We start from the raw sequence: 14,366 nt of genomic DNA on the forward strand, positions 1-14,366 counted from the left end.
ACAAAAAATACTTCAAGGACCTTCTGAACCTATTTTTATAAAGTTGGGATTAAATAGGTATATTTTTAAAATTCATAGACCAAAAGGTTCTATTCTTATAAATCTGGGGACTAAAAAGGTACTTTTTTTAAACTCACGGATCAAATACACATATTCTTCAAAATTTGAAGACCAAAAGAGTAATTTTTCCAAACAGTTAATTGTAACATAGGTAAAAAATTTGTTATTTTCCTCCCCTACGGGAATACGGATACATTGAGTACGAGAAAAAAATTTTCATAGCTACTTCACCTTTCAATATTGTTGGAATGCCTTTTAGCAATCCGAGTATCATTTTGCTTTTGCTTAAAATATGTCTCGTTGAAAAGCCCTTCCCTGATATGTAAAAAGAAGACACTAGCAACAACACAAATGAAACAAACTATGAAGTTTTTTTTTTCCTATACATTCCGAATCATGATTATAGATAGAGGTTTTGGTTAGAGCCTATCCAATGGCTTTTTTGTTCATGGGAGCCAATGATAAATTTTAGGTATGACATAACAATCAACAAAACAATCGAGAAACAATTAACAAACGAATAACTTAAACTTCTTTTATGAATAACCTAACTTTCATTGAGAGTACACATGAACAACTCATAAAATTCGAATTCATTCAAAATAACTTCAACATCAACCATAAAATACCGTAATTACTGTAAAGCTTCACCTAGAGCATATTTTCAATGTATTGTGGAACTTTTCCAACATTTTGCTTCTTGTGTTTCTTATTCTATTAGGATATATAAGCCTCTTCACTCTATGATGGAATGTAATGTCAAGCACAAAAGTTGTTTCCTTCAAACAGTTTGAACATACATAAACAGAATGAGAATGGAGAGGCTTACTTTTGTGTTGGCCACTATAGTAAGGGAAAAGCATAATCTTTCATGAACAATCTCCTAGAACAATATTTTCAATTCTTGAATGAACAGCAAAACATTACAAATTAGAAGAACTAAAAGCAAGCAAAGTGCTCTCAGATAGATAAATTAGGGAAAATTTTCTAGCAGTAGATTCAGAAACCAACATCATTGTGAAGGTTAATAGTTGTTATGATGGGAAAGAAACACAGCAAAATAGAGAAGCCAAAGAACTGACAATCAATCCCCCATTTGGGTTTACGTCGTCTTCTTTGTTGTAATATTCGGATATTTCATTTATCAATGGAATGATTTCTTATATATATGACAAAGCATAGAATCACAGAAACAATACCAACTTGAGATGATGTTGTTCGGCATTTCCAATGTCCACTGAGGCTCAAGATGAAGGACATACCCAAAAACTGAAGATCTATGATGGAAACAAATGGCTGGAGAAATGGCCACGTTGGTGATGATCTTACCAGACACGTTGAAGGGCATTTGGGTTTTGTGTTTTGCAGTCGAGAGAGAAAAGAGAAGAGGGAGAAGAAGAAGCTGTTGAAATCGTGAAGAAGAAAATGATTTGCAACAAGATTCAAACATGTAAAGATTGGAGAGAGAAGAAGAACACAAGAAAGTTAACATGGTTCGGTAAAAAAGGCCTACGTCCACGAGAGGAGCTATATTAAGAGTCTTGGAGGATTTACAAAGAGTTACAGAAAAGATCAGATCATTTTCCACCCTTAGCTTTTAGCTTGTTCCTATTTATATAGGATTTTACAAGTTTAGTTTTAAGGTGATCTTAAAGATAAGAGTATAGAAAAATGTAGAAAATGCTTGAAGGAAAGAACAGAGGATTAGTAAATTGGAAACTCCAAGCTGGTTTAGACCCTGATAGGATAAAAGGAGATGAGGCTTACTATGAAATCTTATTGAGCAATATTAATGAACCTCCTGTAAACATAAGAAAGAAACAAGAACAAGAAGTCAATATCAAAACCATCGTGAAGGAATTCACATATTAGTAGATCAACTTCCAACAGACAGAAGGAATTGCAGTTTACTTATACTAGCCTTAAGAATGCCTTGATAATAGGATTTCCCATTCAAAAGTTCAAAGACTTGAGTATATCAGCCTCCATCTTCACAACCTTACAATATCACAAACTCATATCTCAATATTGATAATCCAGTAACATGAACAAGATTTATGTTAAGTTATGATGGGAAATATCCATCTCATCTCTTCTATAAGTATTATATGTAATGCAACATAAATCCTCTACATGTGGAGGGGTGATTGTAGGGATCGAATCTGTCATACCCCTTCCAGATTACCTTATTAACCTAGAAGGAGATGTGAAGATAGTAATTATCAACCCTCTCGTGACATCTACTATCCACATGTTTCCTGTTTGACCCGATAAACAACATATATATACATCCCCAACACCTCCAACAGCCTCATAGGCATTCAAGAACTTATACAAACCATACAAAGATGTTTACAGTGTCATATATACCTATATCAACAGAACCAACTCCTAACACATCACACAAAATGTACTAGAAGTACAAGGTAATAGTTCATCTCTCACTCCCTGCTATTATGAGTACATTGTAGACTGACCGGAACTAATTACATACAATGATCTAAATAATGTGAGCTAACTGATGACTTGAAGTTGTGGCAGATGAGGTTTATGTAGACTAGGCATGAGGAACTCTTTCGCTATCTAGGGAAGAAAAGCATTTGAAAGAGTGACACTACAATAAAATTGAGCTATTTCGACAATCTTTTATCGGAGGCGATAAAAAATCTTTGAGAAAGATATACATTTATTGAAGGTATTGGAAAAACCTTTGAGAAATATGTACTTTTTATTGAAGGTTAATAAAAACCTTTGAAAAAAATATATATTTATTGGAGGTTTTGATAAACCTTTTGAGAAATATGCAGTTTTTATCGAAGGATAATAAAAACCTTTGAGAAAGACATACATTTATCGGAGGCTTTGATAAGTCATTTGAAAAATATGCACCTTTTATTGGAGGTTAATAAAAACCTTTGAGAAACATATACATTTATTGAAGGTATTGGAAAAACCTTTGAGAAAGATATACATTTATTGAAGGTATTGGAAAAACCTTGGAGAAATATGTACTTTTTATTGGAGGTTAATAAAAACCTTTAAAAAAGATATATATTTATTGGAGGTTTTGATAAACCTTTTGAGAAATATGCAGTTTTTATCTAAGGATAATAAAAACCTTTGAGAAAGACATACATTTATCGGAGGCTTTGATAAGTCCTTTAAAAAATATGCACCTTTTATTGAAGGTTAATAAAAACCTTTAAGAAAGATATACATTTATTGAAGGTATTGGAAAAACCTTTGAGAAATATAACAATGTTATCATTTATCAAAGGATTTCAGAAAACCTTTAAAAAAATTTATTCTTAATAAAAATTAAAGATGAGATTTATTTTAATAAAAAATATATATTAACATTTATCAAAGGTCGTTAAAATACCTTTGGAAATACTTACTTTTATCAAAGGTTAGTAGAAGCCTTTAAGAAAAATATGCATTTGTAATATGCGGACGCGCTACACGATAGGTAGCATACTAAGCGATGGGTGTTGGACGATAGATGCAAGCACTGGGCGATGACGTTAAGAGATAGGCGAATGCGTTAGACGATTGTGAAGATGCACGCAGCGTTAAACGATGAGGAGTGACGCGCTAGACGATCGGGCTATATGATAGGCAAAGTACTACACGATCAGTGAAAGCACTAGACAATAAGTGTAGAAGCTAGATGATAGTGCTAGATGATAGCTGTGTTGCGCTAAACGATGAGCAGATACGCTACACGATAGGCGGAATACTAAGCGATGGGAGTTGGGCGACGACGGTAAGCGATAGGCGGATGTGTGAGACGATTGTGAAGATGCGCATGGTGTTAAAAGATGAGGAGTGACGCGCTAGACGATCAGGCTAAGTATTGCACGATCAGTGAAAGTGCTAGACGATAAACGTAGAAGCTAGACGATAGCGCTAGACGAGCTACACTAAACGATGAGCAGATGCTCTACACGATAGGCGGAATACTAAGCGATGGGCGTTGGGTGATAGACGCAGGCGCTGGGCGATGACATTAAGCGATAGGCAGATGTGTCAGACGATCGTGAAGATACGCGTGGCGTTAAACAATGAGGAGTGACGCGCTAAACGATCGGGCTATATGATAGGCAAAGTACTGCACGATCAGTGAAAGCGCTAGAAAATAAGCGTAGAAGCTGGACGATAGTGCTAGACGATAACCATGTTGCGCTAAACAATAAGCAGACGTGCTACACGATAGGCGGAATATAAGCAATGGGCGTTTCAAGTAAAACATACCTTTTTTTTAAGTTTTTAACCTACCCAATCCTAACCGCCCTATGGAGTGACCAAAGAAATGATAACCAAAATTTCTACCTTGCCCTGCCCTAGATCTCTAATTGCAATTTCTCGCTTTCTTTCATTTCTTTCTTAATCGATGAACCTCTGATTCCTCTTCTCAGCGACGACATGGCGCTGAATTTTGAATTCTTCACCCTCAATTCCCTTGATTCCCTCGATTCCATGTTCAACTTCTCCTAATCATCTTCCATTTCTACGCTTATCTTTCTTCTTTTTCCTTCCCGAATGGAACCTCGCGTCGGCAATAAGTTTCACCTTGGCCAGAAGATCAGTGGCGGCTCCTTCAGGGAGATCTATCTTGGTTCGTCTGGGTTTTCTCCATTCTAGCTTCTCATTATGCTGCTTTATTACAACAACTAGGTTTTAATGCTTTAATTCCATCTGCAGGTACTAATATACAAACGAATGAAGAGGTTGCAATTAAACTCGTAAGTGTTTTGATCTTAATTCAACACTACGATTCTAGCTCCGCCTCTCTCTCTCTTCCTTTGCTTAAATGCACTTATTTTTCCTTCCTTTTCCCCTCCGGGGTCGACTTTGTAGTTCTGAACTCTATGTATGGCTGTATTTGCCACGAACTCTTTCCTTAATTACTGAGCCAACATTTGAATTATACTTAAGGTGCTTCGGACTTTGGTTTTGTATCAGATATGCCAATTGGAGATGTTTTGAATGAGAAGAAAGTTGATGTGTAAATTGATGTTTCTATCTTCTTAGAATAGAAATGATTCGTATGGCACTTAAAACAAATAGCCAGAGTTTCCTGATTTAGTTGAGTGGAACGTTGATCCTCTTTGGTTATGCTACTTGGAGGGATAGTGAATGCAAGGAATTTTAAAGTAAATAGATTTTTTGTGTGTGTTTAATTGGGTTTTTGAATACATAGTTATTTGTTCATTGTTACGAAAAGAATAGTTATTTGTTCATTGTTAAAGCGATAAAATTCTTTTCTTCTATCGCTTTATTACAGATTTCATGATTCATTTTGTTAATTCAGGACAATGGCCATGTACCTATTGTAGAACCTGAGATCCTTCTTGATGGGGACCATTCCATTGACAGGACACTTGAAGTGGCTGAAAAGGTCTGGTCAGAAATATTCTTCTATTTGGCTGAAAACAACGATCTGTTTGAAGGAATTCTTCTAAAGCCTAGCATGGTAACACCCAAATTTGCTTATTCACAGAGAGAGAGAAGATGAACACTATGTCACATAATTTTAACAGAGTTGTTTCTTCAATCTCTCTTCTTCTTCATCATGGTTGACACTGAAAGGTAAAATGGCTCATATCATTCCATGACAAGCAGGACTTTATCTTCTTCTACTGTGGGATGTGAAACTTTGGTTCCTTAGGTATAGTTGGAAGCTTTACTGACCTTTAAATAACCAAAAAAGCCCCTTAATGACATTCTTCTCTCAAGATTTCTCAAATGAAATGAAATTTAAACTAACTTTGTTCTTTACCTTCTAGTAATGAAAAGCCTATCAAAATAAGGCATTAGTTGTGCCTTTGGAACCAATTCCTTTCTCAACCTCTTTAGTTCTTCCTCCTCAACCATCTGTTAGTTACCACAAAAACCAAACAAATCAACACATAATATGAATTGAATTGATAGCCATTTCATTTTTTTTTCTATACCTTATGTTGTTTCTCTCTTTCCATCTTGTATTGTTCTATCACAGACAACTTCTCTGCTACCTTCTCATTAACAAAAAAAAAAACATGGATTTATGAATTTGGGTTGCAGGCCATATATCATATTACTTTACTTTTCACAAGGGATTAACAGATGTTCTTTCCTGAGATCATAAAACCACCTGATGATCGAACTCAGCGCGTTCTATTGCCCTTACATCACTGTGGAGAACCAGATCCACTGGTATTGTAATTTCCTTCACAGGGGGTTTAACAAGGCACTACAAATGGATATGGACATTTTTCTTTTAAGCACTAATGGTGCATTCAAGAGCTGAAAGTTCAACACATACCTCTGGTTCATCAGTTGTCCATGGAAGACCTTGAGCAATTGGTATTCTTTGTCTCTCTTCCTCTATCATTATTTCTTGTACCCTTTTTAGAAATTCTTCTTCCTTCTCCTTTCCTCTTTGCTGCAAATTCAAAAGAAACAAAGAAAGAAAAGATTGTGAATTTGTGAATTAAGCTGAAATTTTCATGGTATATTCCCATTTTGCTTACTTCTGTTCTGAGCTTAAATGGCTTCTGCCTAGTGACTGTTAGCTGCTTTTTCTTCCACCTACTTCCACCAATTGTGTCTGCAGATTTAGTGCTCTGAAAATCAAAACATATTGTATTTACCTTGTGTTGTTATTTCTTGATAGAAGAGGAAGCTGGTAGATTAAGGTTCTTTGTGGATGAGCCAGCATATACAGATGTTCACTGTGTGAGTTGAGTTTATTCTCTTTGGTGGCATTACAGTAACATAAATTTTTGTCATTTAATTTTTCTTCTTCATTTTAGGGAATGTTCGTTCCATTCCTTAAAGCGCAAGGAACTGAGGAGCAGCTACAGAAGTGGTTGCCATGGGCATATAAGATGCAAATAATTGGTTGCTATGCTCAAACCGAACTGGGTCATGGTTCAAATGTTCAAGGACTTGAAACAACTGCAACGTCTGATCCAAAGACAGATGAATTTGTTATACATAGTCCTACACTTACCTCAAGCAAAGTAAGTAAAGTATATTATTTAGGTATGAGAATATATGTTGCATTCTTTGTGTCTTATTTTTGTTCCTTCTTGGTTGTGAACAGTGGTGGCCTGGTGGTTTGGGTAAGGTTTCAACACATGCGATTATATTTGCTCGTCTTATCACCGACGGTCGGGACTATGAAGTGCATGGTATGCAAATTACTATATATGAAAATGCTTAAAATCCTCTAGTGTTCTTGATCCTGATTTATTATTTGTAGATTTCATAGTCCAGATAAGGAGTTTGGATGATCACTCAGTTCTACCGGGCATAACCATTGGAGATATTGGTATGAAATTCGGGATTGGACCTTACAATACTATGGATAATGGGGTCACACACTTTGATCACGTCCGCATACCGAGGAACCAACTGTTGATGAGGTTATTTCTATTCATTTTCTCCTAGTTTTTTAGGTATGTTTTGTAATTTATTTTCTTCTTCTTCTTCTTCTAATTTGGCTACCCATTAGTCTATCGATTGCTCACCTTAGCATTGATCTTACCAATTACAATGGCTACCGTAGAGAGGACATTTTCTGCTATGAGTATTATAAAGACTCAGTTGCATAATCGAATGGGAGACCAATGGATGAATGATTGTCTTGTAACATATATTGAGAAAGATTTATTTGATAAGATAGGTAATGAAGTTATTAGTTATTGACTTCAAAATATGAAATCTCGTAGAGGACAATTTTAATGTACGAAAGTCAGTAAATTTATAAATTTTTAGAACTACTCACTTATAAATTATTTTTTTTGAACTATAAGACCCCATGTCAACAAAATTTCTAGATCCGCCACTGCTAGGGATTATTATCACTTGTCACAAAGTTTCAATCCTTGAGGTACATATAATCCACTTTCAATTAGCTTCATATCAGGCAGATGCTTAGTGTCTGCAAGTAGATGTTCAAACATCTCATTCTTCCTCAGACTTGTACATTGGTCATGTCTATCTATTGGATATAGGAATGGAGATCATTTCCTTGCTTGTTTGAGGGATGAACCTTGGCGAATCTCATTTCTATTGTTCCATTTTACAAAAATTCAAAAAACAAAGAAAATACATAAATAGAGACTCTTAATTGGTATGCATATATATCATGCATTCAGTTGAACAAACCTTCTAAAGTTGGCTCTAAACTTCGCAGGTTTTCTCAAGTTACAAGGGAAGGGAAATATGTGCAATCAGATGTTTCGCGGCAACTAGTTTATGGCACTATGGTATCTGTTAGAAAGATGATTGTAGTTGATTTTCCAAACCGAGATTTTCCAATGTCAGAAATAGCTCCGACGGGCCAAACGAAGAAGACAATTCACTAACCTTTGGAGGAGGTAATCCTGGAAGTGCCTATTTCATCACCTTGCTCTTTTCTTGAGTGTCATTTTAATGAGTCCGAACAATGACTTCAAGAATCTGAACGACAAAGAAAAGAATCTGAACAACAAAGAGAGGTTGAGGTAGAAGCACTTAGGCGTCAAATAAGTGAATTAGAAAATCGTCTTGAGGATAGATTTTAAAAATGATGGCAGAGATGCGTAAAAAATTTGTTTCTAGTTGATCAATTATAGTTTGATGTTATAGAATTTCGATAGCTTTTTGGTGTACTTTTATGACATATAAGTTTACTTCCATTCATGTCATTATCTATTTTTTCTATTATATTCTTATACTTTGTAATTCATGGTAGTAGATGTAGATGAATTAGTGAAAACAACCTTCCGAGATTTGTCAATAAATGTGCTAAAAGGTTTTGTAAGAGAATTTTCGAAGGATATACAATTGTTGATAGATAAGTTTTTATGAATGATTTAAAAATTTTGAAAATAACATGATTAGCCTTTAAAAATAATGAAAAACTTCGAAAAAGACTACTTGAGAATAGATAATTATCGATAAATAATTTGACAATTATCGAAGATATATAATCTTTGAAAAATAAAATTTTCGAAAGTTAATTAACCTTTGAAAAATAATACTTTTCGAAGGTTAGTAAACCTTTGAAAAAAAAATTTCGACGGGATCTATTTCGACACTTTTCAAAGGTTGAGATAACCTTTGAAAAAAACATGTATCGAAGGTCTATTAAATGTTTTTTCGAAAATTTTGACCTTCGAAAAAGGTCAATTTTCTTGTAGTGTGAGCTGGGCAGCATAATGAGTGACGAGCTTAAAATAATTATATTTATAAAAATTAATAGGCATTTAAGAATAAAACTCTCTTTCCATGGTTTTCAAGAACATTTCATAAAATTAGATCAAAGGGATGCCTATATTGCAATGAAAGTCATTGACTTAATGGTCGTGACACTTTGGTTACGAAGGTTGCCGGGGTCTAGGTTTATGGATGGATTCAGTCAACGAAAGTCCCTCAAACTCAATCAATATCAACAACATGTCGTGACAGGACTGACTTCCTGGAAAGATAGGATTGGGCAATTCCGCTGGTTTTGGAGCTGACCTTCTTATTAGAGAAAGGGGAAAGGGCTTTTTTTATAGAGGTTGAGTAAGGGGGGCGGAGCTTGAGGCTTCTCAGCCGCAGGAACAGAGAACAAATCCTCCAAAAATGGAATGAGTTCGCAATGACTACCACAATCAAGCTGCCCTCTCATCACTGTCGTTGGTCCTTTTTTTTGACATAACATTCTCGGCTGCCGCCGGTCCGGTAGGAAAGAAACCTGTAGCCAGTGACTAGTTCTGCTATGGAGCTAAGTGTTCTGTTTACGCGCTACTAAGCATGTCGAGACTCTCTTCCGAAAGTGAGATCACCACTAGCTTGAAGAAGAGGGAAAGATCACTCCTAAATGCAGCCTTTCTCTTATATACGATACCAGCAGACGCACGCACCCCTTCCTCCCTCGCTGTGTTCACAAATTAGGCATAGTATTCAAGCAGCTCATATCATGGAAAATATTGTAAATCATCCTCATACTTAGATAACATTAAACCAAAGATTAACTTGTACCCAAACCTTAGTTGAGGTAGAGAAGCTCAATACACTCAACGTCAATAGTCGTAGCTGATGTAGATTAAACTTAATACAATCAGTATCGACAACTCTCATACATGCATACAAAAATGCCCCCAAAGGGCTTAACACCTCTTTACACGACCCAATTCCTACTTGCGTGTCAGGGTGGGTCCCAAAGATCTATATCATAATCATAGCACATGGGTTCGTTCCATAGCACATGGGTTCGTCCCATCATTTCTGTTTTCACCCTGGAATGCCCACCTTTGACTTAGAGCAAAGTGGATAAAAAATGGCCTAATGTGCGAATAATTAAAAAAAAAAAAAACAAAAGAAAAATAAGGCAATTGATAGATTGCCTGCAAAAAATAATGTGTGTGTGTGTGCATGGATAGAGGTGAAAAGAGCTACCTCCATCGTGTCTAGTTAGAGCTCCACGAGAAAAGAGTGGTTAGGTTTCCGACGATTGAGTGTGAAAGCTAACCTTCTAGGTAAAAGAAATGTCTTCTATGTTTTATGTGCGTGAATTTAGGCACCCTTTTCTTAGTGTTGCCATTCTTTTGCAAGTTGGTATGCCTGAAGTCGATAACCAAGCCAGAATAGCGGAAAACGGATTAAGGGACTTATAAAATCTTTCCAGGTTGTGCAAGTTGAACTAGCAAGACTCTAGGCTTACTCATCCATGAATAGATTTAGAATCATTCTTAAAAATGCGCTTCATTGATTGATTGTAATCGAATTTCATTCTTGATTGCAAAGTTTATTCTAATCGACTATGAAGACTAGAGTAATAACTTTTGTAACATGAGCAAGCATGTTTTTGAATGAACGAATATATTTGTTTGAATGTATGTTTCTACCTTGCTCGGGACGAGCAAGATTAAATTAGGGGTGTTTGACAGCTCTAAAAAAGAGCTATAATTTCTAGCTTAATTTAGGCTTATTTATGGATTTTACATGTTAAATATCCTATTTTGTAGGTACGAGCAACCAAGAGGAAGAATTGACTATTGAGAAATGGGATTAATTTGAAGCAATTTAGAGGTAATGTGAGCATCCGAGCTTCAAAGGAGGAGAAATGACCAAAATGCCTATGATTGAAGCATCACAACCCTCGCTCAATGCTCTAACGCAATACTATAAGGCAGTATGCTCGTATATAGGGTAGCTTCGCAACACTACGAAGATTAACAGAACACCAACGCATCCACGTGCGTGCCCTTCGCAAGCAAGTGTCACAGTAACGTCGCAACGCTATCCAATGCATGAGGGCTGGATCGACAAAAGGGTTACAACATTCTTCGTGGCATTGTAATGCCGTGGCTATAATTTAAATATGTTCTTTCTGGATTAGGTAAAAGGAAGGGGAGAGTTAGGCCATTTTAGAGAGCAAGTTGGTCGGTTTTGGACATTCCAAGCCAAAACTCATGAGATTTCCTTTCCGGGTTTTAATTGTTTATTTTTTCATCATGAATCTGATTTGAGAATGATTGAAGGCCATGACGTCAGTTTTTTAGGTTTGTAGGGATTTTCTTGAATTCTTTGAGATTTCTTATGGATTTTTTATTGGATCTTTCTGTTTCTTTTTTATTTTCATTCTTTAATTCAATTTCTAGCACAAGCATATAGGATTGATGAATTGACCACTTGATTTCTTGTATGTTTGTCTTTGTTATATGTGTTTTTTATGTCCGTAATTTCATTGAAAGCATGCTCAATTAAGTAGCAATAGGTTTTAGTTTGATCTATGGCATGATTTCTAGGATATCTAGGATCACCTAATTGATAACAAACCTAAAAATTAGAAATGCATTATGATAGAATTGGCCATTCTTGCTTAATGTCTTAATCAATCCTTCTATGTGATGTAATTAGCTAAGTAAATTGTTTTTGTAACGAGCTTAGTTAATTTAGGGATTAACAACATGTTGATTCTTATTAGGGAGTTTGTATGAGTTGTTGTTATGATGGTCGCGCAAGCACACGTATCAAATTATAATATAGTAAAACAGTCGAGATACCGAGTATCATCCTCTTTGGAATTTGTTTGACTCTTTGAGCTATTGAAAGATTCTTCTAATTTTATTTAGGGGACTAGACTGTGATGAGAACCTAATTAATCTAATCCTAAAATGCAAGAAAAGATAAAACTGGGGTGAAACTAGACAAAGACATGTTCTAGGGTATGATTTTTTTAAACGGATTAACCGAATTAATTATTTTGACCTTAGATTGATTCATGCAAATTATAGATCTAGGAGTCTTTTATCTAGGTATCCTCTCTCAAGCTCAACCTCTCTAATGACTCACCATCAACCTGAATCTCTTCTACCGCTTGACTAGCCACAATATTAAGTTCCTCCATCAACAATCTCTATTAATCTTCTATCACTCTCATGCATACTCGATTAACAATTTAACATGCTAGATCCAACTCAACATATTCTCTCTCAAGACAGACACTAAGTAAAGAATATTTAATTAGTGATCAGTTAATCAAAAGTATTAAGAACAAACATGCTAAAATAATTATGCATAAATTCAATCCAAGAAACAATTAATTCAATTTTCATAATCCATAAAACAAAATCAACACCTAAGAAACACAAATCAATCACTCATGGTTACAATACAAACAAAGACCATTCATGAGGTTTCCAAACACAAAGAGGGAAGAAATTGCAAGTCGTTTGCTTGACACTCATCTTCGAATCCGAAATCACAACCCAACGAACTCTTCAAATCTTCAATCCTTTGAAGCTTTGAGATGCCGCCTTTGTCCAGAATTACACTCCTCAGGGAAGCATCACTTAAATATTTCTTTACGCTCTCTAAATAGACTTAAAATGCCTCCATTGGCCTTCTTTGACCTCCTCCAAATCGTCTTGGCCATAAACGGCTTATATATGCAGTAGTCGTAGTGTTGCAACGCTGATGGTGAATCCACGTCTTTTCTAGTCGTAGTGTCGCAACACTGTACGCTGCCCTGTTTTTCAGTCTTCTCTTCCTTGCAGCGTCATAGGGCAGTGTTACAACATTTGTTTAACGTTTTCTTACCTCCGAACCTTGCATTTTCTTTTCTTTTTCTCCATGGATCAATACCCTAGGTAAAAAATTTTACCTTCTTAGGTGTATTTTGGTCATTAATCTTTCAAAATTGTTTATTCTCATCAAATTGCTCGATTTCCTGCAATCAAACAATAAAAGCATAAAAAATCTCAAAGTAAGCATAAAACTAACTAAATTCTAAGTGCAGAAAATGTACTTTTTGGATGTGTTTCACGCTACATTCAATTAGGCTTAAGAAATAGTTAGCTGAAGCATGTTTTCATAATTAATCGATGATTAGATTTATAGAAAACCCCACGATCTCGAAACTAGCGATGGTATTCTTGTGTTCGATCTCTCTCTTTCTTAATCTATCTCACTTTTCCGCATTTTAATTTCTGCATTTAGTTTTCTTGTAAAACAAACAACAAAACCCCATTTTTATCGCTTTCCATAGTCAAATTTAGCTTAAGAGAAGATTAAATTCTAGTCACCCTGTGGTTCGATCCCGTACTTTCCACTTATGCTACGTGTTAGTATAAGAAGTAGGTTTCGATGATTTACAAATATTTTTGTTTTAGTGTTGAGTCGAATTAACGACATTGATTTTCAAATTCGAACATACTCTCAGCCTATGGATACAACCCACTTTGTATTATATACAAACACAATGATACAACATGTTCGTGTAGGTGACACGTGAATGGGGGTATCCTGTGCAATGAGTTTGCATAAGACCGAACCGTAAAATAGTAACTACTAGAAGTAACACCATTAACTAGTTAAGTTCCTATTTCAATAGGATGACCTAGGCAACTTAGTCTTAATCCTGAGTATATTATGAACTCCTGTTCACGAGGGATTGTCCTTTGATTTATATGGGTGAGGGTGGCCAGTTCGCTGACTCAATATGCCTACATTTTGGTGACAAGACCGAGTGAGAGTTGGGAACATAATAATACAAGAGGGAATTAATTCCTTCTCGTCTTCAGGGTAAGTAGATGAGTGTTCCCTTAAGTGGTGTCTCCGAGACTTGAACAAAGGGTCCTACCCTTTCATTGGCCCAAGAGGGTTTCTGTTTATTGGTTGGACTATAAATAGTTTTTTCATTAGAGGAGCACTAGTACTTAAGGAGTCAGAGGTAACCCAAGAGTAAAACGATAATTTGGTCCAATTGGAGTTACGAACACTCGTAAAGGACTAAGTTACTGTTATTGGTTAATATCTATAGACATAGAAATATACTTCCAGAA

General features: G+C 35.6%; 1 protein-coding gene and 1 pseudogene across 1 annotated transcript; one reads left to right on the top strand and one right to left on the bottom strand.

The window, feature by feature from the left end:
• Positions 1-5,633: 5,633 nt before the first annotated feature.
• Positions 5,634-6,810, bottom strand: LOC150035578 (microtubule-destabilizing protein 60-like; annotated as a pseudogene).
• A 50-nt stretch (positions 6,811-6,860) lies between these two features.
• LOC150035579 (putative peroxisomal acyl-coenzyme A oxidase 1.2) lies at positions 6,861-8,417 on the top strand. The gene is made up of 4 exons (XM_090314360.1): positions 6,861-7,067; positions 7,151-7,238; positions 7,310-7,472; positions 8,246-8,417. The coding sequence occupies exons 1-4, from the start codon at positions 6,861-6,863 to the stop codon at positions 8,415-8,417; spliced, it is 630 nt and encodes a 209-aa protein (XP_090170486.1).
• The last annotated feature ends 5,949 nt before the right edge of the window (positions 8,418-14,366 follow it).

Source organism: Benincasa hispida, chromosome 6 (assembly GCF_027475165.1).
Source record: "Benincasa hispida cultivar pf3 chromosome 6, pf3_genome.v1.1, whole genome shotgun sequence".
Taxonomy (NCBI): Eukaryota; Viridiplantae; Streptophyta; class Magnoliopsida; order Cucurbitales; family Cucurbitaceae; genus Benincasa; species Benincasa hispida.

What these genes read in the sequence shown, in the direction of transcription:
- LOC150035579 (XM_090314360.1), top strand. Translation starts at nt 6,861, where the DNA reads ATGTTCGTTCCATTCCTTAAAGCGCAAGGAACTGAGGAGCAGCTACAG. An exon ending in CTACACTTACCTCAAGCAAA is followed by an intron (nt 7,068 to 7,150) that starts GTAAGTAAAGTA and finishes GGTTGTGAACAG; the next exon opens with TGGTGGCCTGGTGGTTTGGG. An exon ending in AGGAACCAACTGTTGATGAG is followed by an intron (nt 7,473 to 8,245) that starts GTTATTTCTATT and finishes TAAACTTCGCAG; the next exon opens with GTTTTCTCAAGTTACAAGGG.